Below are 21,256 nucleotides of genomic sequence, written 5' to 3' on the forward strand. Positions count from 1 at the left end.
TAATACAATAATATATTGATATATAATATATTTCATTATATATTATATATTTAATATATAACATCATGCAATTATATATTATATAATGTATACATGTGTATAATGATTATAAAAATAAGAAAATTGATATTGACAAATGATTATCAATTCTATCCTTAGTTCCCACACAATTTCACTATGTATCCCAATACTATACTTTAGCAGAGGGTTCACTTAAGAGTTAAGTTTTATTTGATTGACATTCCTCTTTATTTTTCTTCAATTAGAAAAGGAAGAGTTTTCCAGTTTTTCTTTTGCTATCATGATACTGACATTTTGGAAGGCTCTAGGAAATGGTTATTTTATAACTATCTTACCATTTGGGACTGCTCTGTTTCCCATAGAAACTATTGGTATTTCATAGAGCATTGCTTTGAAATCATATGTGTCCCTCATCAGACTTCTGTGTGTTTATTTATGTGATTATGAACTCATGATTTCCATTCTTCAACTGATCACAAGCTTATGTTAGTATTTAACTTCATGCTTAAATTCTTCTTTACTTGACCAACTGGAACCCTTTGAACAACTTCTGAATCCATTTACATATCTTCATCTTTGATTTGATATGATTCATCTTATTTTCTGTCCTAAGATTTTCAGTGTTATCTTGTAATTTATCTGACCTACCAAGGACTTAGACTTTTCTCCTACAACACTTATGTTTTTTTTTTTTTAATTGTAGGGTGGGGTTTAAGGAACTAAGATTTGGTAGCTAAATGTGCTCATCAACTTGGTAAATTTCTGCTTCTAGACAGTTGTACTCATTTTCTTTTTCTTTCTGTTTTTGTTTTTTCAAGAAAAGATTTCTGTGTTGCCCTGACTGTTCTGGAACTCCCTCTATAGACCAGGCTGGCCTTGAACTCAGAGATCTACCTGCTTCTGCCTTCCAAGTGCTGGGATTAAAGGTATGCGCCACCACTCCACAGCTATTATAGGTGTGGGGCCCATGCCTGGGTTATTCGGTACTGAGGATGGAAGCCAGGGCTTCAAGCATACTAGGTAAGCGCTCTATCTATTGAGCACTTAGTCCCTGTACTCATTTTCTTTCATTCATTTTTTTCCAGATAGGTTCTCACATAGCCCAGACTAGTCAGGAATTCACTAGACAAGAATGACCTTAAACTCTGGATCCTCTTGCCTCCATTTCCTGAGCACTATCATTATATTTAGGTACTACTACACATAATTTTTAACATAAATTTGCTGATGTCTCTATCAGTTCCATTCTCTGTTTTTAACCTGAGTGGATGGCAGGTGCAGCTCAGTGGTAGAACCTTTGTTTAGCATGTGTGAAGTTCTGGGTTCAAACCCCAGCAATGCAAAAGTAATATCTCTAAGTGGAAAGTCATAAATTCATATCAATTTCTCTCATTCAAATAAAGTATCGAAAGATTTTTTTTTAGTATAAAGCTGTTGGCCTTTGTCTAAGGTTTCTTATTAATAATTATTAACCCATTTCTATAAATCTAAGTGTTTCCATGTGGTCTTCTTTTACCAGAGAAAGGTTCAGGGACCTGTTACTCCTCTGGCGTCCTATATGTCGACTGTTCAGTGTGTGAGAAGAGAAAGGAAGAGAGCGATTTCCTGTTTGCCCCTGCTTATATTCTGATTCTGCCCAGCTACATCACTTTCTGTCTATCTATACAGTCCTCCAAACCTCTATGGTTAGCTAGTGGCAGCTTTTTCCCAGTACATCACTTCCTGCCTGGTCAATCAATGTTTTATTCATAAACCAATAAGACAAACAAATACACAGAAGAACATTCTCCATGATTTCCTCTTTTCTGTCTAAATAAAAAGGTTTTAACTTTAACATAGTCAAATTATATATGACAAAAGTTATTAAGTAAAAACTATAGTTATAATATTTAGTCCATTAATATTTAGCAATATTTGAAGAAAATATTCTATCATCTATCATATCTTTGTGAGTCTAAAGTCTTATATATAATTTATCTTTTATTATAACTAAAGAAAACTATAACTGTCTTCAACTCCATGAAAGACCACAGAAGGATAATATATACACTATAGATAGAGACATCTCGCTGCCTGGTTAGTCACAAAAGTAATGTTGGAGCATACATCTTCAGCTCACAGGCCATAATGTGTTTGGCAAATTTCTCACCAAAGAAATTTGAAACTATCCCACCTCTATTGGCATTTTGTCAGTCATTTTTCTCTGTGTCCTGCAGAATGGCAGACTCTTCTATGAAGCAGGAACCCTTTAGGACTTTCCCATCAAATCCAGTAGTCACTTTCCTGTGGGTACTGACTGTCCAGTTTATCAAACAGTCCAGGCAAGAGCAGTTTCTTGCCTAAATGGCTAATCTTGCCATGTTGAAGGCAAACTCCATATTGAGTTTCTTTGATGGCCATCCTCCTTTCTGACATAATTGGTGTGCCAGAAGCAGTTGTGTCTCACTGTCATGAAAAATCCTAAACCATTTTAAATGCCATATTCTGAAGGTCTTTGAAATGTTTGAAGAATATCTATCCATCTCAAATACATCAGTATATCTAGAAAACCTAACTACGTTTTGACTATTATAGGTAACTATCTACCATCTGTATTTAATTATACATTATATTTTTATTTTTATTTTTTTATTTTTTTATTTTTATTTTTTGGTTTTTCGAGATAGGGTTTCTCTGTGTAGCTTTGGAGCCTATCCTGGCATTCACTCTGTAGACCAGGCTGGCCTCGAACTCACAGAGATCTGCCTGCCTCTGCCTCTCGAGTGCTGGGATTAAAGGCATGCGCCACCAACACCCGGCACATTATATTTTTAAATGAGCTAAATAAACACAATACTTAAACAAGAAGAGAAATATACATATCACAAAATTCACCTTAAATTTTAATCAATAAATTAAAATCCATTTCAATAGAAAGTATTCATTACTATATCATATTTCCCCTTTTTACTTTAAAAACAGATTGGCTGTGATCATTAACCATTTATAACCAACCCCATTTAAATGAAAACAAACATTTATAAACAATATTTGGGAATGTGGGCATCATTCTCTCCAAACTACTTGCTGCTAACGGGTGCTGTCTTGGGGATCATAAGAAGACCCGGAAATCCTGGCTGTAGGTTTATAAGGCTGCCTTGCTCCAGCTGTTTTCAATGTTGGATCACCTGAGCCACTGCTTCAGGGGGTCTTGCTTCATCAAAACATATTAGTCAGAGAAAGGTCCAGGGACCTGTTACTCCTCTGGCATCCTACATGTCCACCGTTCAGTGTGTCTGCAGAGAAGTGAAAGATTAATTTTTTTGCTCTCTGCATTTGAAAACTTTAGTAACTCTCCTTATCCACATACTTATGGCGTTTCTTTTTAATACTATATGGCTCTATTTAACAATGTCCATTCCCCACTTGGATTGTACACCCTGATTTGGATTGCTCTACTTTATAAGAGCTTTTGATCCATTAGTCCTGAGACGCTGTAGATGCCCTTTACTCTGCTTGGCCATTCGTACTATGTCAAGCTGCTGTTCTTACCCAGCCCCATCCTCCTGTTCCTGGTGGATTTTGCCATTCCGTGCATGCCACCTGGACTGCTTACCTTGTTTAACTCTAACCAATGGCTCCTGGACTGAATTTCTCAGGAAGGGTGGATGAGGAAGAGGAAGATTTATAATTTATGGGTTCCTGAACTCAAGGGACTATACCTGGAACTGGTTTAGATGATGAAACTTTATACTAGAACAAGCTTTTGGGGAGGACAGGACTTGGAATCATGGATATAAAATACTATATATTTTACATTGGAGAAAAATCTAAATATTTGTTGCTATTGGAAAAACTGGTATGTTAAAGATACTTCCTGCTCCTCCTACAGCTATCAAGAAGTCTTCTTCTTCTTTTTTTTTTTTTTAAACTCTCCTTGGACCTAGACTGCCCTGAACTTTTTGTTGTCCATTTTGAGACAGGGTCTTCTGTAGCCCAGTCTAGACTAGACAGTAGTAAGCTGCCACGTGGGTGCTGGGAATTGAACCTGGGTCCTCCCAAAGAGCAGTCAGTGCTTTTAACCACTGAGCCATCTCTCCAGCCCCCAAATTATTTAAAATTTTTATTTTGAGACAGAGTTTCACTATGTAGCCCTCACTGGCCTCAAACTTTTAAGGGCTGCTAGGATAACCTGTGTAACCATGTCTAGCTCTGGAATTTATCTTAACCAAAAGAATTCTCTAAGAATTGATGCTCTGGGGCCAACAGGATGGTTCAGTAGGTAAATGTGATTTCCATCCAAACCCAATGACTTGAATTCAATCCTCAGATGCCACGTGGAAGAACTGACTTCTCAAAGTTGTACTATGAACTTCACACACTCGTGACATGTGTGAACACACACATATGTGAATAGAAGTGATGCTTAAGGCTGAGTCTCAGGAAATGCGCTTGCATTTGTCTTGAGATGCTTTTGGAATGTGTCCTCCAGCCTGTGAGGTCACCCTAAGTCATTACATGAAAGGCCTTTAGGGAGGGGGTCAACTTGGGGAATGAAGGTCCCATTATGCAACCAAGCTAGACTTTATGAGCTCCCAGCTACTAGCACCAATCACCAGGGCACACACAGGAGCTTGGAGTAGCACTGTGTGACGATACTTTGAAATTTCCAACTGTGCTACTGTCCTGGTTATTACTTTAGGAATCGGAACCCAGCCAACAACCCAAAGTGAAAAGCTGCTGTTGTGTTCACTGTCTGGGAGTTGTGTTATAGGTTTTGGTTGTTGGGAACTGGGCAAACAATGGTGCCTCTTTCTGAGGGAGAAGAGGATGGAAGCAGACTGTAGGGATTAGGTTGATGTGGGCAGGATTTGTTCAGTTGAGATCATACAGGAAGGAAGAGGTTGAGGAAGAAATGTGGGCCAGAGACAGAAGTTTTGGGTGTCATCAGTTTACAGTCAATAGAATCACACCTAAGTAATACGAGTAGACACAAAAAAAGGCCTCAGGGATCACAGCCTAAGGACCATACCAACAAATGGAGATGAGGAGGGGCAGTCAAAAAAAGAGGCCAGCCAGGCGGTAGTGGCACATGCTTTTAATCCCAGCACTCAGGAGGCAGAGGCAGGAGGATAACTGTGAGTTCGAGACCAGCCTGGTCTACAAGAGCTAGTTCCAGGACAGTCTCCAAAGTCACAGAGAAACCCTGTCTCGAACCCCCTCACCTCCACCCGAAAAGGGAGGCCAGATGAGTGGTCAGGAATTTAACAGAAGAAAAGAACATTTTATATGATTGCAACCAAATGTCAAACGCCTCAGCCTGTTTTGTCATCTATGAAACGGAGACTGTGCATATACTGGTTAACAATAAACTCTCCAAACACAGGAGTAGCTAGGATTAGTTAGCATTTCCGGTCTTAAGGGTTCTCACCACAGAGCGAGGACGCATGGGATGGGACTGGCAGAAAGCTGCATTCATTCCCAAGCCAGTGTGGATAACAACCCGTTTTACATCCTACACTGTCGCACCTAGAACCAAGTTGGGCTGGCCCCTGAAGTTCCCCAACCGGAACACGAAAGTGGGAGTTAGGCGACTTGGTGACTTCACTTATTGCAGGGCTCCCTGTAAGCCGCCCCTCCTTGCTAGTCCCCCTCACAGGCAGGCGGACCCAGCTAGGCTAAGAGGATCTTCGGAACGCCTCAGAGAATCCGTCCGCTGGCCTCGCGGGGCGTCGAAGCCTGTTTCCTAGACGACCTTTCTCCGCTCCAGTTTCTCACTACCCCCAAGGGCTACCTGCCAGTCCTCTTGGCCTCACGTGCTGCTGTCCCAAGCCCACACCCGAGTCTTTGGGTACGCCAGGAAGTGGTGGGGCCCGCCCGAGAGCAGCTCGTTGAACGAGGAGGCACGGTCTGAAGAGACTTAAGCCCCACGATGAACGCTAGAGCCGCTGGGCGTGGGATGCCGGCTCAACCACTGGATGCAGTTGGGCTGGCGGAGCGCCACGTTTAGTCCCCAGGAGCCGCTGCGCGTTGCATCCCACCCTCCCCAGGGCCCGCCCCTCAAGCCCCGCCCTCCCCTGGCGGCGTGAAACCCCAGCTGAAGGTCCAGCCCCTTAGTCTCTTCCCCCAAGCCTGGTCCCTCAAGCCCCGCCCTCCTCAGAAGACCCGCGTTTGGGCCCCGCCCCCTCAGGTTCCGCTCTCCTCGCCTTCTGAAAACCCGGTTGGGGCCCCGCCCCCGGCCGAGGCCCCGCCCCGTGCCCATCCGCGCCTGTGGCTCCCTGCTGATCTCTCCTGAGTCCCGCGGCCCGGGGTGTCGGCTTTCCGCCGCTGGGGCCGGCGCTGCGTTCCCTAATCCCCCCCCCTCGGCCCCTCCCTCGGTCGCTGTGGTCGGGTAGTCCCTGGCGGGCGGCCTGCGGGCGGGCCGCCCTCTCAACCTTAGCCCACCCCCTCTTAAAGCCGCGGCGGGAAGATGAGGTTTCGTGAGCCGCTCCTGGGCGGCAGCGCCGCGATGCCGGGCGCGACCCTGCAGCGGGCCTGCCGCCTGCTCGTGGCCGTCTGCGCGCTGCACCTCGGCGTCACCCTGGTCTATTACCTCTCGGGCCGCGACCTGAGCCGCCTGCCTCAGCTAGTCGGGGTTTCCTCTACACTTCGGAGCGGCACGATCGGCGCCACCGCCAACAAGCAGCCCCCCGGCGCGCGGCCGCCGCCTCCTGTGGGAGTCTCCTCGAAGCCTCGCCCGGGTCCCGACTCCAGCCCTGGTACGGCTTTTGACCCCGGCCTGAAGAGCAACTGGACTTCGGTCCTAGTGCCCCCTACCACTGCACTGTTGACGCTGCCCGCTTGCCCCGAGGAGTCCCCGCTGCTCGGTAAGAACTAGGATCCGAGGTCAGGGACCCCTCGGATTTCCTCAACAGGGTTCCCGGCACGTTACCTTGTGATCTCTTTCAGGACTGCCAGCCTCCAGGTTTTGATCAGAGTGTTAATCCCAAGACGGACTTCGGGGCTGACCCAGGAGAGGTTGGCTGGTGTCTCAGCAGCTGGGGCCCTGTTGGGTAGCCCTCAGTCTTTTCTGGCCCCAGCGCCAAAGAAGGCCCTGGAAACAGCCTTGTTTTGGCCTAAGGCTCGGGAAATTTTGGAGTTGGGGTCGGTTTAGGGTAGACGGTACCCTTGCCTTGCCCACCCGTAGCAACACCGGTAACAGCTTCTAAGGTTTGAGAACAGGACCGACAAGGAGCAAACCACCTCCTTCACCACCCTCTACTCGGCTTTGAACTAGTGACTTAACTTTCTCTTTAAGTAAATGGAGATAATAAACCTCATCCTTTTAGGGAGTTGTTTTGAAGGAGTAAATGAAATACTGTAACTAAGAGTTTAAATAATGAGGACGAACTCTTAGAAAGTTGCTACAATTGTGGGATTTCCTTCTATTTGTAGGTCTTGAACCAAGGGGCCTTCCGTTCCCCCACCCCAAGCTCTTCCTCCTGGAGGTTCCTCTTAACCAAAGTGAGCAGGGCCCTCTCCAGGGGCGGAGGGCCTGTGTACTCAGGGGACTAGAAGGCTAAAATTAACCAGATCGCTGGGGGGCTGCACTTTTTGGTATTACTTGCCTAGCAGATCTGAACCCTAGCCTTCACAAGCCAGGAAGCGGGTAGATGAGTTTACATTTCTAGTACTAGGAGGCCGGCTCAGGGTAGACCTCTGTCTACCTGACCTGAAGACCACAGGTTGCTTCCACCGTTACCAGCCAGGTGGCTGCTCATTTTTAATGCCAGGTTTTAGAGAATGCTGTTCAGAGGAGCCCCACCTCTCCACAAGCAGGCAGGCAGCCTGCCAGTAGTTCTGTCACGTTCCGAGAGCCCTGGCAGAGCAGGCCTTCCTATAGTCTCTTGCTCAATTTCTCAGTAATTACTTCAATATTTTCATATCAAGTTTGGGAGGAATCTCTTGGAATTGGCCAACATGAGCAGAAAATTGAATTCCTTTGGACATGATCTGGGAAATAGGAGTAGTCCTATGGAAAGTGAAGTAGAATATTAGTCCTACAGATAAATGTCTGACTTCAAACATACAGTATTTCTTCCTAGGGTGTAAAATAGGCTTGTCCGTGCTTACCTTACAGGGTTCTTTTAGAACTAATTGAGATTGTGTACGTAAGTAGGCACTCAATACAAGATAGCAAGTAATCGGCAATACAGTTGGAGGTTTTGAAGTGCCGTTTTCTTAGACCTCCATGGAGATGACACTGAAGAACAAACACAGTGTAGACGGAAGTTTTTGTCCCGCCTGGTCCCTCAGCCGTTTCGGTCCCCAAGAGTGTCCGGGCCTTTTGCTTTGTTTTTGGCTGTTGCCTGGTATTATGCAGATAAAAAGACAAATTAGTAAAGTACTCAAGGGCCAGGCACAAAGCTCAGTTGGCGGAGAGCTTGCCTAGTACTTAGAGGGCCTTTGGTTTGATCCCAGCACCACATAAAACTGAGCACAGTGGTACATGCCAGTAACCGTAGCAATTGAGAGGTGGAGACAGCAGGATCAGAAGTTCAAGGTCATCTTCTTCTGTGTAATAAGTTAGAGGTGAGCCTGGGAAACATCAGACCCTGTTTCAAAATGAAAACCAGCTACCCGTGTTTGTTGAAGTATAGGGTCTTCCTGCTGAAAGAGACAGTGGTGACCGTAGTTCTGCTGGGTTTGGTTTGGTAATGCAGTGTTGCTAAATTAATTCTGGAATAGACAGCTCAAAAGGACCTTCCTGAGAGAGAACATTTTAGACTATGGAGCCAGAGGCCTGGGCCTTTTCTAGCCTGGCTACCCATGTGACATGCATGGGATTGATGTTTAGGCTGCTGCTGAGGCCACAACCCTAGAGATGAGGGTAGAAGTTTTGTTTGTTTGTTTAATTGAGCTCTTAGATTTGAATGGTTAAGTGCAACTTTTGGAGGACAGTTCCTGGCTAGGAGGAAAGCTTTAAATCTGCCAGGGACTGTGTGTGTGTGTGTGTGTGGGGGTAAGTCGTGCCCATCTGTTACTCTGGGCAGGTGTCAGCCAAAGCCCTGGGCCGTGGTTTTGAGGTTGGTGGGAGAAAGCATCCCTGGGGGTTAGCATAGTGGCCCTTTCACTACTTGCAGTTCCTTTCCCTGACTTTCCTCTACTTTCTGGTGTCCAGTAGTCTAAGCCAGATGCTTGGATCTTTTTCAGTTGATAGCTGGTGACTTTGAGGTGGTAAGGGCCCAGACCAGGTTGCTGTTAGATTGCTGTTAGATCTGTCTTTGGTTCATTGGGACTTTAGGTAGGCTGAGGTTAGAATCGTACTTCTGTAATATGTGTGACTGTGGCAGTCTGTATTGTTTGGAGTACTAGTGGTGGTGGTAACTCCTTTCTCCTTTGGGGTTAGTGTGAGTCCCTAGCTGCCTGTCCCATCCTCCCCCATCCCAGTGTGGGCTACAGGGGTTAGTTAGTTGGCCTTTCCTGAGAAATTCTCCAACTTGCCCAGAGCATTCTAGTTAGTTCAGGCTTTTTTCTCTAGTCCTGTGACAGCCCCCAGGTAACTGTGCACCATGTACTCTACTGGCCATGGCAGTGAGGCTCTCTTTTCTGACCACCTGGATGTTTGCCAGGGATGGGAGGAGCCGCAGCCTTGAGGTTCTTTCCCGGAATGTTTATGTGTTTCCAGAATGTTTTATCTGCTCATATTTGGCACAGCTCAACATGATTTGACTGGCTGTAGCACAGGCATTTTGGGTGTGGTGTTGGTGGAGAAGGTGGCACAGGTTGGATTAATTGGAGGAAGCAGTGCTGGCTGGCTCAGCTGGGGCCTGGGACAGATAGCACAAATCCTTCAAGGGGGCAGTGAGTTCTGGGCAACTTAAACCTCAGAGGCTCTTCTTGTCCAACTATGCCTTAAGAAGATACCCTTCATTTGTTCAAAAGGGAGAATTTGTGTGTGTGTGTGTGTGTGTGTGTGTGTGTGTGTGTTGCGTTGCTTCTATTTATTTGTGCATGTCTGTATATGTGGACCCATATGTTGTGGTGTGAGTGTGGAGAACGTAAGACAACTTGTGGGAGTCAGTAGTTTTCCACCCTATGGATCTTCCAGTATATGGGTTTCAGGGATGAAACTCATGTTGTCAATCTTGGTTGCAAACAACTTTACCTGCTGAGCCGTCTAGAAACAAACAGGAGCTATAGGTAACCAAGGCCCTTTTAGAGTACTTGTCCATTAGCCAATTTCCCTGACTTTTGGAGGGTCCTTTTAGCTGAGCCTCTGCCATGGCTTGTGATATTGAAGATGAAGTACTTGGTAGGTCTCTGCTGGACTCTTGGCTCTCAGGCATTTCTCTTTATCATGCTGCTGTCTTCACCCATGTGTGCACATGTAGACACAAGCAGGCTGATTAGAACAGCCTGTGGTGTGAGACATTGGAGAGGTCTGTCCTTGACTTAGCCATTCTTAGGTGACTCTTGGGACCTCATCCCTCTCTTTTAGGGTGGAATCTCATCCTGGGTGTTAGAAGACGTGAAGAGATCCTTACTTGGGTGCAGATCTTTCAGCTTTGAATTTGGGTAACTAGCCCTTTAAGCCAGTTTTGTCTTGCTGCTTTTCTCTGGAGGCAATAACTTATTGATGTGCACACAGATCCCACTGTCTTTATCTGAGCAGTCATATTAGGCATACCCTAACCTACCTAGAGCGGAAATGTTCATTCCAGGAAAAGCATTACAAGGCCTCAGCCCTTCCCACCTCAGCCACAGTCAGGTATCCATAAAGTGGAAACCTGATTGCCAAGATCCTTCAGAAATACCCTCCATGACAGTCTGAATCTTGTTTTGTTTTTCAAGATGGTTTCTCTGTGTAATAGCATTGGCTGGCCTGGAACTTGATCTGTAGATCAGGCTGGCTTGGAACTCACAGAGATCCATTTGCCTCTGCCTCCCAAGCAGTGGGATTAAAGGCATGTGCCACAACTGCCTGGCAGTCTGGATCTTTTTTACGGTGATACCTGGTCATTTCTCTCAAATGGCATTATGGCAAGAGAAGTGATCTCTGCCTGTTGTTTATTCTATACTTGCTAGGGATGTGGCTCAGTGGTTGCATATACGACATCTTGGGCACAGGAAACAAAACAAAACAAAACCAACCCCCCCACCCCCCAAACCATCCCAGGTTCTTTCTGAATAAGTGTGGGAACCACCTTGGCGGAAGGGCATCAGATGTTTCTTGTGATATGAAAAACAAGGCCAAATGTGGGATTGGATTTAAACCATGGTTTCTTGGTTTAGCATTCCTGGAGGGGACTTAGTGGTATTCTTGTCTCAGGTTAATGCCCAGAGAGACTTGTCCAGAGGACCAGAAGTTGCCTTGATATGGCCCAAAGATTGGAAAGAAGATCCTTGTAAGGTGTGCATGTGCATCCCTTCCTCTGAAAGGTCTTATGTGGATGTTGGGATGATTCTGGTAACCTCATTGATTTACAGTGTGTACTGTATGGAGCACTAGAGCTACAAGGAAGGAAAAGGGTCTTCCTTTTAGCAATTTATGATTTAGACAAGAGAGACAATTACTACTCTAATGTCTCTGAGCTCTCTCTCTCTCTCTCTCTCTCTCTCTCTCTCTCTCTCTCTCTGTGTGTGTGTGTGTGTCCATGTGTGTCCCTTTACTATGGAAAACTTGCAAGGGCCTGCCTCAAAAGCTTTCGCTCAGGGTTCAGAAAGAGACACTACTGTAAGTGTAGGATCTAAGTCTTCAGGCTATAGAAAAGAATCTTCTCATACACGTTCTTTCTGTTCATGTGCTCATTATTGTTCTCTCTTTACTGTTCCCTATTCTAATTCTTTTGTCCTGATTGTCTATAATTTCTTAGCTCCAATTCTCTGTGTTAATTCTAATTCTCTACTTTATCTTTCTTCTTCATTTTCCTATTGACTTACTTCTCTTACATTCTTATGCTTTTACATTTCTGCTGATCTCTACCATCTTCTCCTTCCAGCTACTACCTCTCTAGTCTCCTCTCTCTTCAAATCTCTGTCCTCCCAGAGGCTTGAAGCAAAGATAAGAATTACAGAGTTAGCTTTTCATTGGTCAGAAGCACATTGCTAAGCTAAGCTATAAAGGAAGAGCCATTGCCATGACAACATAAGGGTCTAAGGTTACAGAAGTGAGACTGTGACCTGACGGTGGGGGGTGGGGGAGAGAGAGTACAGTGAGATAAGCTTTGAGACATAGGTCTATAGTTAATATACTGGCAAACAAAAATAGGCATGCTTTTCTTTTCTTTCTTTTTACATAGGAAGGAATTGGGGGAAGGGAAGGGAGAGAGGGAGAGAGACATAGGAAAAGAGAAACAGATCTGTCTGCCTCCTCAGAGTAATGGCGGAAAGAGCACTTTTCTTAGTAGCCTTGGTAGACATCTGCAACTCTGACCTTGTGCAAGCTGTAAAGTTTTCTTTTTACAAAAAGCCTTTAGTCTAGCTTGAACTTGCTCTGAGGTGAAAGTGAGCTAATTGTGTGTAGTAGTCTGAGCAAAAGAACAAGGCAGGCTGTGAAGAGTCCACAGTCCTTGTGGGACAAGTAGATCCAGTTATGAAGCATGTCCCAGTATATATTCTATATATGCAAACTATATAACTAAATGAAAGGTCATCGTCTTGACCATCCACAGAAATATGTGCCCTGCAGATGGAATATGTTCATGAGATAAACACACAAGCAGTGGGAAACACCCAGAGCTATTCTAGGGAAGACGTGAGGTGGCACATGAGAGAAATTACAGATACATGCAACTGGTTTTCAGAGTCAGTGGCCCTGTAGTTCTTGCAAGATAGGATCATCTCTATCAGAGTCTGGTGGGTTGACACTTGAATTATCAATTGCCACGGCCTCCAACACCTTCCCTAACACTCTCGCTTCCTTTCATTCAGAAAGAAACTCAGACTTGATATCACAGTTCTTCTGTCCTGTGAAAATTTTCCTTTTCTTTCCAAAGCCGTCCATTAGCTCTTCTGGGTAACCTTTACTTGCTGCTTTATAATGAGATATCAACAGCCATCTGCCTGGGTATTATGGTCTTTGAGTAGCAGCAGGGTAGGGATTTCCAAGCTAATTTAGGGGTTGAGAATGATGGGGCAGTTGATGCCAAGTCAGTCTGAGCCCTCCCACAGATTGTACCCTGTGACCGTTCAGATTTTGGAAGCAGTCAGTAGGCTTATCTTGGGCTCAGTGGGATAAGGGTCTCTGTGAAAGGGGCCTGGTTATTTTTTTGGTCAACCTGATGATTCCTTTACTTCCCACTGACTGACTGTCTCTGTTCCTTATTCCCATTCTTTGTTCCTGCCAAGAGAGACTGAAATTCTGCTTGAATTAATGTCTACTTGGAATTTGCAGGTTTTTTGTTTTTAATGCAGTGGGGTGGTGATCTTTTATAAGAAATTATGTGTAATCGTGTGTGTGTGTGTGTGTGTGTGTGTGTGTGTGTGTGTGTGTGTGTGTGTGTGTGTGTGTGTGTAGGCATGCTTGCCATGGCACCCTTGTGGAGGTCACAGGACAACTTCCGGTATTAGTCTTTTCCTTCCACTGTGTTTGACATGAGGTTTCTTGTAGTTTGCTGTTGCCTACACTGGGGCTGCCTGTCCTATGAGCTGCTGGAATTCTCCTGTCAGACATCCCAAACTCGCTGTAGGAGCACTGGGAATATAACATGCTATGGTCTGGCTTTTACTTGGGGGGACTCAAATTCAGGGTCTCATGATTTCACAGCAAGAACTTTATCCACTGGACCTTCTCTCCAGCTTGGGAGTGCTCTTATAACAACCAGCTTCCCTTTGAGAATCTGATACTGTGATGGTTTTACATTTGATTCTGCCATAGCTGATGTGCTCCCTGGGCCAGTGGCCAGCCAGGCCCTGCAACTTTGAAGGCATGGGACTGAACTTCATGATCTCTATAGAGCTAGCCTTCCTGTATCTAAACTCGTCTAAAAGCTGACTGCAGCTGTGACTTAAAAGACCTCAGTTGTAGAGCCTTTGTTTGTGTGGGTCTGTGCAGGGTGAGGTGAGAGTGCCATTGCATAAGGAGTGCTCTCTAAGGCCTGGTCTGAAAGCCAGGGACCTCAGCTTAGAGAGTTGTGGTGGTTTGGCCTGATCTTAGTTCTAAGTGAACGTGGCCTAAAGGAATTCGTCATTAGAAGACAGAGGGGTGAGTCACATACTCTGGTTCCACTTCCTTATACAAATGGAGGCCAGGGGCTGTATCATTTATTGGCTGTAGCCAAATTCGTGTGTGTGTGTGTGTGTGTGTGTGTGTGTGTGTGTGTGTGTGTGTGTGTGTGTGTGGTTTTTCGAGACAGGGTTTTTCTGTGGCTTTGGAGGCTGTCCTGGAACTCCCTCTCTAGACCAGGCTGGCTGAATTCTTTGACGGTGATTTTAAGTATGTTCTGAGTGTGTTATGTAACTATAATGATTTGCCTCATTGAGGTATCAGGACAAAGGCTGTGGGCCCTCACCTTTGCTTTTTTCTTTTTGAAGGGAGGAATAGGATAACCTTTCCTTTGTGGAAAGTAAATGCAGGGATTGGGGGTGTATAACTCAATGCAGAGCATTTGTATGAAGTCTTGTATTTGATGATCCCCAGCTCTGAAAATGTACAAACAAAAACCAGGCACATTGAAAATAATTTGCAAAGTTAAAAAAAGAAAAGTGCTGAGTTCAAGGCCAGCCTTGTCTACAGAGCAAGTTCCAGGACAGCCAGGGGCTACAAAGAGAAACCCTGTCTCAAAAAAACAAAAATAAACAAACAAAGGAAAATAAAATAAAATAAAATAAAGGTACACACACATTCTTTGAACCTAAGATAAACATACCTCCCTATTTCTGCTAGTATTTTCCTTCAACATGTTTAAGCAACATGCTATATTGCTGATACCTTATTTCTGGATTTTTTTTTTTTTTTTGGCAGTTTCTTTCTATATTTCCCAGGCTAATAACTGGTGCTGCAGCCTCCTAAAGACTAGGACTCCAGGTGTGTTGGCACCATACTCAGTATACTGGCTAGTTTTTATGTTATTTGACGCAAACTAGAGTCATTTGGGAAGAGGGAACCTCAATTGAGAAAGTGCTCCCATCAAATTAGCCTATGAGTAAGCCTATGGTGCATTTTCTTAGTGATTGATGTGTGGAGGAGGGCCCAGTCCATTGTGAGTGATTCCACTCCTGGACAGATTGTCCTGGGTGCTATAAGGAAGTAGCCCAACAAGCCGTGAGAGAGGAACAAGCCAATATGCAACATCTCTCCATGGCTTCTGCTTCAGTTTTAAGTGTAAGACGAAATAAACCCTTTCTTCTCCAAGTTGCTTTTGGTCATGGTCTCTATCACAGCAGTAGAAATCCTAACTAGGACCCCCCAGTATAGCTGATATCTTTACAGGAGGAAGAATTTGACTGATACAAATTCATTTAGATATCCTGGTGATCATCCTTTTTCATTTAAGGTTTTGTTACAATCTTGGTCCTGCATCTTTTAAAAGATCACAGAGGTGTGATGGGTGTGTAATTCCGTAGAAGGCTGATTGCTAGCAGGTGTGAGGCCCCCAGGCTTACTCCCCAGAACTGTAAGAAAATAATAAAACAAAACTAACCAATAAATAACAAAAGCAGTATCATCTTGGTCAGCAGATAATCAATCACTCAGCTGTTGTTAGACACACACACACACACACACACACACACACACACACACACACACACACACACAGCTTTCCTGGTGGTGTGGTGAACCTTGTGTGCAAAATTGTACTTTTTGTATGGTGTCTGTAGTTCATTTTCCAAAAGAGAAAAAAGAATGAATTCTTTTTGAGAAGCACAAGCCTTCCTACAAAGGGTTAAGTGCATTGAAAATAACAGGTTTGCACGGTGCTGTCAAATAAATATCATTTATGTGAAATGATATGTCTAGAATTCTGATTAAAAGGAGAAAAGGTCCAGAAGTGCCTAGGCAGGGCCAGAGTACAGCACACAGCAGAGCTTTAGATCTGGCCGAACAGATCTGCTATGAATAGAATCCATGGGGATGGTATGTCCTCAGTAACTTCTCCACTTGTTTCCTTAGCTGCCAAACCCCTGGGTAGGCTTATACGGCCTAATATGGCTCCAGGGCTGAGTGCTGGATGAATAATAGTGGGCCAACCAGTGTTATTGACATATGACACAGAGGAGAGGTGGGAATGAGCCAGCAAATCAGATTCTGAAACATACACAGCTTTTCTGCTACCACGTGCTCCTGAGTTCAAGGGAGGGGCTGTGGAGTGAGAATCTTTTACGTTTCCGGGAATTCTCTTAAGGGAAAAGCCTGGGAAAGCAACAGAGGCTGGCTTTCAGGGAGGACTTGGTGGATTACGTCAACAAAGCCTCAGGCTGCTGAGCTTGGCTGTTCCCAAGGAGTATATTTTGAAGTTACTCCATTTTGAATGTTCTCAGAGGAGCTAGCTTCTCTTCTGAGGGGGTGTTTGTTGTGGAGAATCTGCTGGGGGTCATTTGGCATTGAGCCTTTTGTAGTTAGAGCAAGGTTGCATTGAAGGAAGGGACAGGATTCTGCCAGACCAGCTTGACCCATGCAACGTCTGAGGTCAGGTCCCTTCCTGTCTTTCCATATGGGCCTGGCAGGGGCATCAGTAAATTCTTGGCCCAATGACAGGGTTCATTTTAAAAATGCCTTTAACATTTTCTTTAAAAGTTCCTTCCTGGTTTGCATACTACTGTCCTCTTGCCTTTGACATCCTGAAACCACAGAGCTGCTGTTGGTGTGAGATGGCTCAGCAGTTACTGAGCAGGCACTGCTCTTCCAGAGGACCCAGATTTGCTTCCCAGCACCAATATTCGTGGTTCACAGCCACCTGTGACTCTAGCTCCTGGGATCTGATGCTCTCCTAACCTCTGAGGGCACTTGCACACACATAGTTGTCGGAAGCCAGATGACCCATTGGAACGTGCCTGCAAGGGGAGTGAGGATTGAGAAAAGAAAGAGACAAAAGACAGAAGATAAAGTCAGGAGGACTCTCAGCAAATACAGCAGATGCCTCGAATTTTATATAGCATTTTTATACCCAAGGCAAAAGGGGAGGGCAAAAGACTTCCTTGTCATGATGCAAGGAATAGACAAGTATATTGCGTCTTTAATTCTCAAAGCATCCAGTAACTACGCCCTGTTAGTGTCCAGGACCTAGCAGAGTGTGTCACCCCTGGGTGCATGGCAAACAGTACCCTGATTCTGTACAGAGGCAGAAGAGATCCCTTTAAGAAACAAGTTTCACCATTCCTGCTCTCTTTCTTGCTGTTCCTCTGAAGAGGCAGGCAGGTTGTTGCTCCCCACCCCTTCTTTCTCCCCTCTCGCCCTTCCCTTCCCCCAAATAAAATGTCCCACAAAAGTTTTGTCTGTATGGCATGTTTGGACCAAGGTCCAATCTCAACTGAGCCTTATCATAACAACGCCCTTGAGTAAAATATTTAATAATCACACCTTAGCTCAACTATCCTATTATCTGGCCATGGGGATTAAGAATAGGTTTGGACTCTCCGACCTTAAGTCAAGATGGAAGTTTCTTCCTGGTTTGCATACTGTCCTCTTGCCTTTGACATCCTGAAACCACAGAGCTGCTGGTGGTGTGACAAGTTACCAACAGCTTGAAAAAAGAGACAGACAGACAGGCAGGCAGACAGAAGAATACTCTAAGATAAGGGGACTCAGAGAAGCTGGCATTGTGTTAGACAAGCATGGGGACATGGCCTGGTAGCTTCTTATACTCGGATAAGTGTTGTAGGCAAGCCTGAGCAAAGGCCCTGATGGCCAGCATACTTAAGAGAGACCCCAAAGGAAGGGGACAGACATGAACTCATTTGTTTGTACAGCAGACTTCTATGGGAAACTACACAGTACAAAGTGCAAGAGGTAGACACAAACAAGGTCTAGCCTTCTTTTATGGAAGAGTGCCTTCATAGTGTGTGCATCTTGGGCAGCCAAGTCCAGAAGCCTCTGCTGTTGAGAGGCTCCGAGGGGCAGGGAGTGAAATGGGTGGTCTGGACTAGGGCCAGCATCAGAAACCAAGGACCCCTTGCATACACTGATTCTGGCAACCCTGCCTCAGCCTGTCTGAACACTCTTTCCCTGCTGTGGTGGGCTGGGGTCTATTGCTGGAAATAGCCCATGATTTCTTCTAGTTGCTGTCACAGCCAAATCTCCAGCTGATGCCTATAGGTACCCTCAGGGCAGGAGAGGAGAGGAGAGGAAGTGAATGCAGAATGAGTGGAAAGTGATAAAAGAGGCAGTGGTTTGGTTCAGGGTGTTGTGGACTGCTGTAGGCAGCAGGAAGCCCAGGGACTTGAGGGAGGCAGTGAAGGAAGGAGTTTCAAGAACTGTTGCAGAGTCGGTAGAGGGCAGGGGCAAGAATGGAACTGCAGTGGATTCCAGGTTCTGCTCCTTGGGTGTTAGACCAATCCAGACCCCTTTGGTTCATGTTGCCTTTCTCAAGTTCAAGCAGACAGTTTCCCTCCCTTCCTAAATTCTAGTGTGGGGTGTGTGTGGAAATAGCAGCTGTGTCTGTAGTGTGAAAGATCTCAGAAATTCTTTGCAAAGCTCACCACCCACTACTGTCAGAGCATTTGTGGCGAGGCTTCTTCTGAGGGTTTTGTCATCTCTGTCAATAGGCATGATGATTTTAGCAGGTGCATGGCTGACTAAGAAATGGAGCAAGGAGACTGGAGATGACTCAGTGGTTAAGCAGGTACTGCTCTTCCAGAGGACTGGCGTTTGGTTCCCAGCACCAACATTAAGTGGTTCAAAGCCACCTGTGACTCTAGCTCCGAGAATCTGATGCTCTCCTGACCTCTGAGAGCACTTGAACACACATAGTATATACTCACACAGACACACAAACAAAAACAAAAATGACTCTTAGAAAAATGAAGTGAGGAATGTCTCTGACATACTAGGCAGCTGTGAGATGTGAGAAGGTTGCCTCTCTGTGCCTCAGTGTTCTTATGTATAAAATGGGGATAATAATAGTATCACTTAAGAGATGAGAGGTTTAGGGAGTGGCCATGGCCTAAAATAGTGCCTAGCATGTGTTAAGCTCTGATTATGTTATTTATTGTTGATAGTAGTAATACTATATAGTCCCTTGAGGATACCTGAGACCACACAAATTGTACTGAACCCTATTTGCCCGTGACAAACCTTAATTTCTAAATCAACCATAGTAAGAGACAATAGTAGTAAAAATAGAACAATTCTATAATTGTTACCAATATGCTGAAATAGAAGTTATTTAAGACTGGTGAATTGCTTGTTTCCTATTCCACAATTTCAGTCACCATCCCATTCCAGTCATATCCACTGACTAAAGACACCATGTGGAAAATTCCAGAAACAAACATGCATGCTTGCTTACATGTACACATGAACTGTGTACATGTGGAGGCTAGAGGTCAGCATCCTATGTCTTCTGCAATAATTCTCTACCTTACTTTATAATATATATATATATTTATTATATATAATATATATAATTTATTTACTATGTATTCAACATTCTGCCTCCATGTATATCTGCACACTATAAGAGGGCACCAGATCTCGTAACGGGTGGTTGGGAGCCACCATGTGGTTGCTGGGAATTGACCTCAGACCTCTGGAAGAGCAGTCAGTGCTCTTAACCTCTGAGCCATCTCTCCAGCTCTCCACCTTACTTTTTGAGAAGGTTTCTTAATATTCTCCTACCACTGTAACAAAACTATTACTTCAAAAATGCATGTATAATTTACTATGTTATCATAATTATTATATGAAACTAATTTATATTCAGATGTTTCTGTCCATTGCCTTCTAAAGTGTAATTTTGCCTATAATTAACCTGATTATCTTTACTTGTGGCTGCCTAGTATCTTTTTTTGTTTTATTTTTTAAATTAATTTTTTTTACATTCCAATCCCAGTTCCCCCTCCCTCCTCTCCTCCCACTCCCCCCACTCCTCCCTTTCCGATCATCTGCTCCTCAGAGAGGGTAAGGCCTCCTCTAGGAAGTCTACTAAGTCTGTCCCATCATCTAGTTGAGGCAGCACCAAGGTACCTCTCCACCCCCACACCCCTGTGTCTAGGCTGGGCAAGGTATCTCTCCATATAGAATGGGCTCCACAATGTCAGATTGTGATTAGTGTTAGATCTTGGACTCCCTGCCAGTGGCCTCATATATTGTCACAGTCACACCATTGTCACCTATATTAAGGGAGTCTAGTTCAGTCTTACGCAGGTTTCCCATTTGTCAGACCTGAGTCAGTGATCTCTTACTAGCCCGGGTCAGCTGACTCTGTGGGTTTCCCCTGATATCATGGTCTTGACTCCTTTGTTTATGTTATCTGCCTTCCTTCACTTCGATTGTACTCCAGGAGCTTGGCCTATTGGTTAGTTGTGGATTTCTGCATCTGCTTCCATTTGGCCTAGTATCTTCTTAACTTTTTAATTTTTTTTAAGTTTTACTTATTTTGGTTTTTCGAGACAGGATTTCTCTGTGTAGCCCTGGCTATCCTACTTGCTCTGTAGGCCAGGCTGGCCTCCAACTCAGAGATTTGCCTGCCTTTGCCTCCAGAGTGCTGGGATTAAAGACATGTACCACCATTGCCTGGTTTAACTGTTTTTTTTTTAATTAATTAAAATTTTTTATATGATATACTCTGATCATGTTTTTACCTCCCCCAATTCCTCTAGTTTTCACTGTGTAGTCTAGGCTGACCTGAAATTCATAACCCCCCTCCCCCAGCCTAATGCCTGTTTACTAACCTTTCTGCTTAATCCCTTAGTAGTCTTCATTCCAGGTTTCACTGTCATAATCTTGAACATCTTTTGCAGGATATAGCTCTTTATTTCAGTTGAATTGATTCCTTGGGATACATTCTTAGAAGGAATCTGTAGGCCAGATATGGTCGTCTTGACAGCACGGGTTCACACTGCCACACTGCGTTCTAAGAGGTTTAGAATCATTCACAGGCTCTAAATGTGAAACCCCTGGCTTCTAAAGAGAGTGTTGAATCTACCTTGAGCTTCATGTGAACATTTCTAGTATCTCCCTCTCTCTTTCTTCCTCTCCCTCCTTCTCCTTCCCTTTCTCCCCACTGCATGTGTGTATGTGGGGGGCGGAGGGGGGAGCTTTCCCAAGTGAGACATGCTTTTCTTGAAAGTGATTTCCTCTGGGCTGTTACTGCCCGGGTACTCAGTATTCTAAACA

General features: G+C 44.7%; 1 protein-coding gene across 1 annotated transcript in view; it reads left to right on the forward strand.

Moving 5' to 3' along the window:
* Positions 1–6,436: 6,436 nt before the first annotated feature.
* Positions 6,437–21,256, forward strand: part of B4galt1 (beta-1,4-galactosyltransferase 1) — a 45,053-nt gene continuing 30,233 nt past the window's right edge. Inside the window, 1 exon segment of the mRNA NM_001246691.1 lies at positions 6,437–6,866. Coding sequence (NP_001233620.1) covers positions 6,470–6,866 — 397 coding nt within the window. The 5' untranslated portion in view covers positions 6,437–6,469.

The sequence above is a fragment of the Cricetulus griseus genome, chromosome 2, assembly GCF_003668045.3.
Source record: "Cricetulus griseus strain 17A/GY chromosome 2, alternate assembly CriGri-PICRH-1.0, whole genome shotgun sequence".
In the NCBI taxonomy this organism is placed as follows: Eukaryota; Metazoa; Chordata; class Mammalia; order Rodentia; family Cricetidae; genus Cricetulus; species Cricetulus griseus.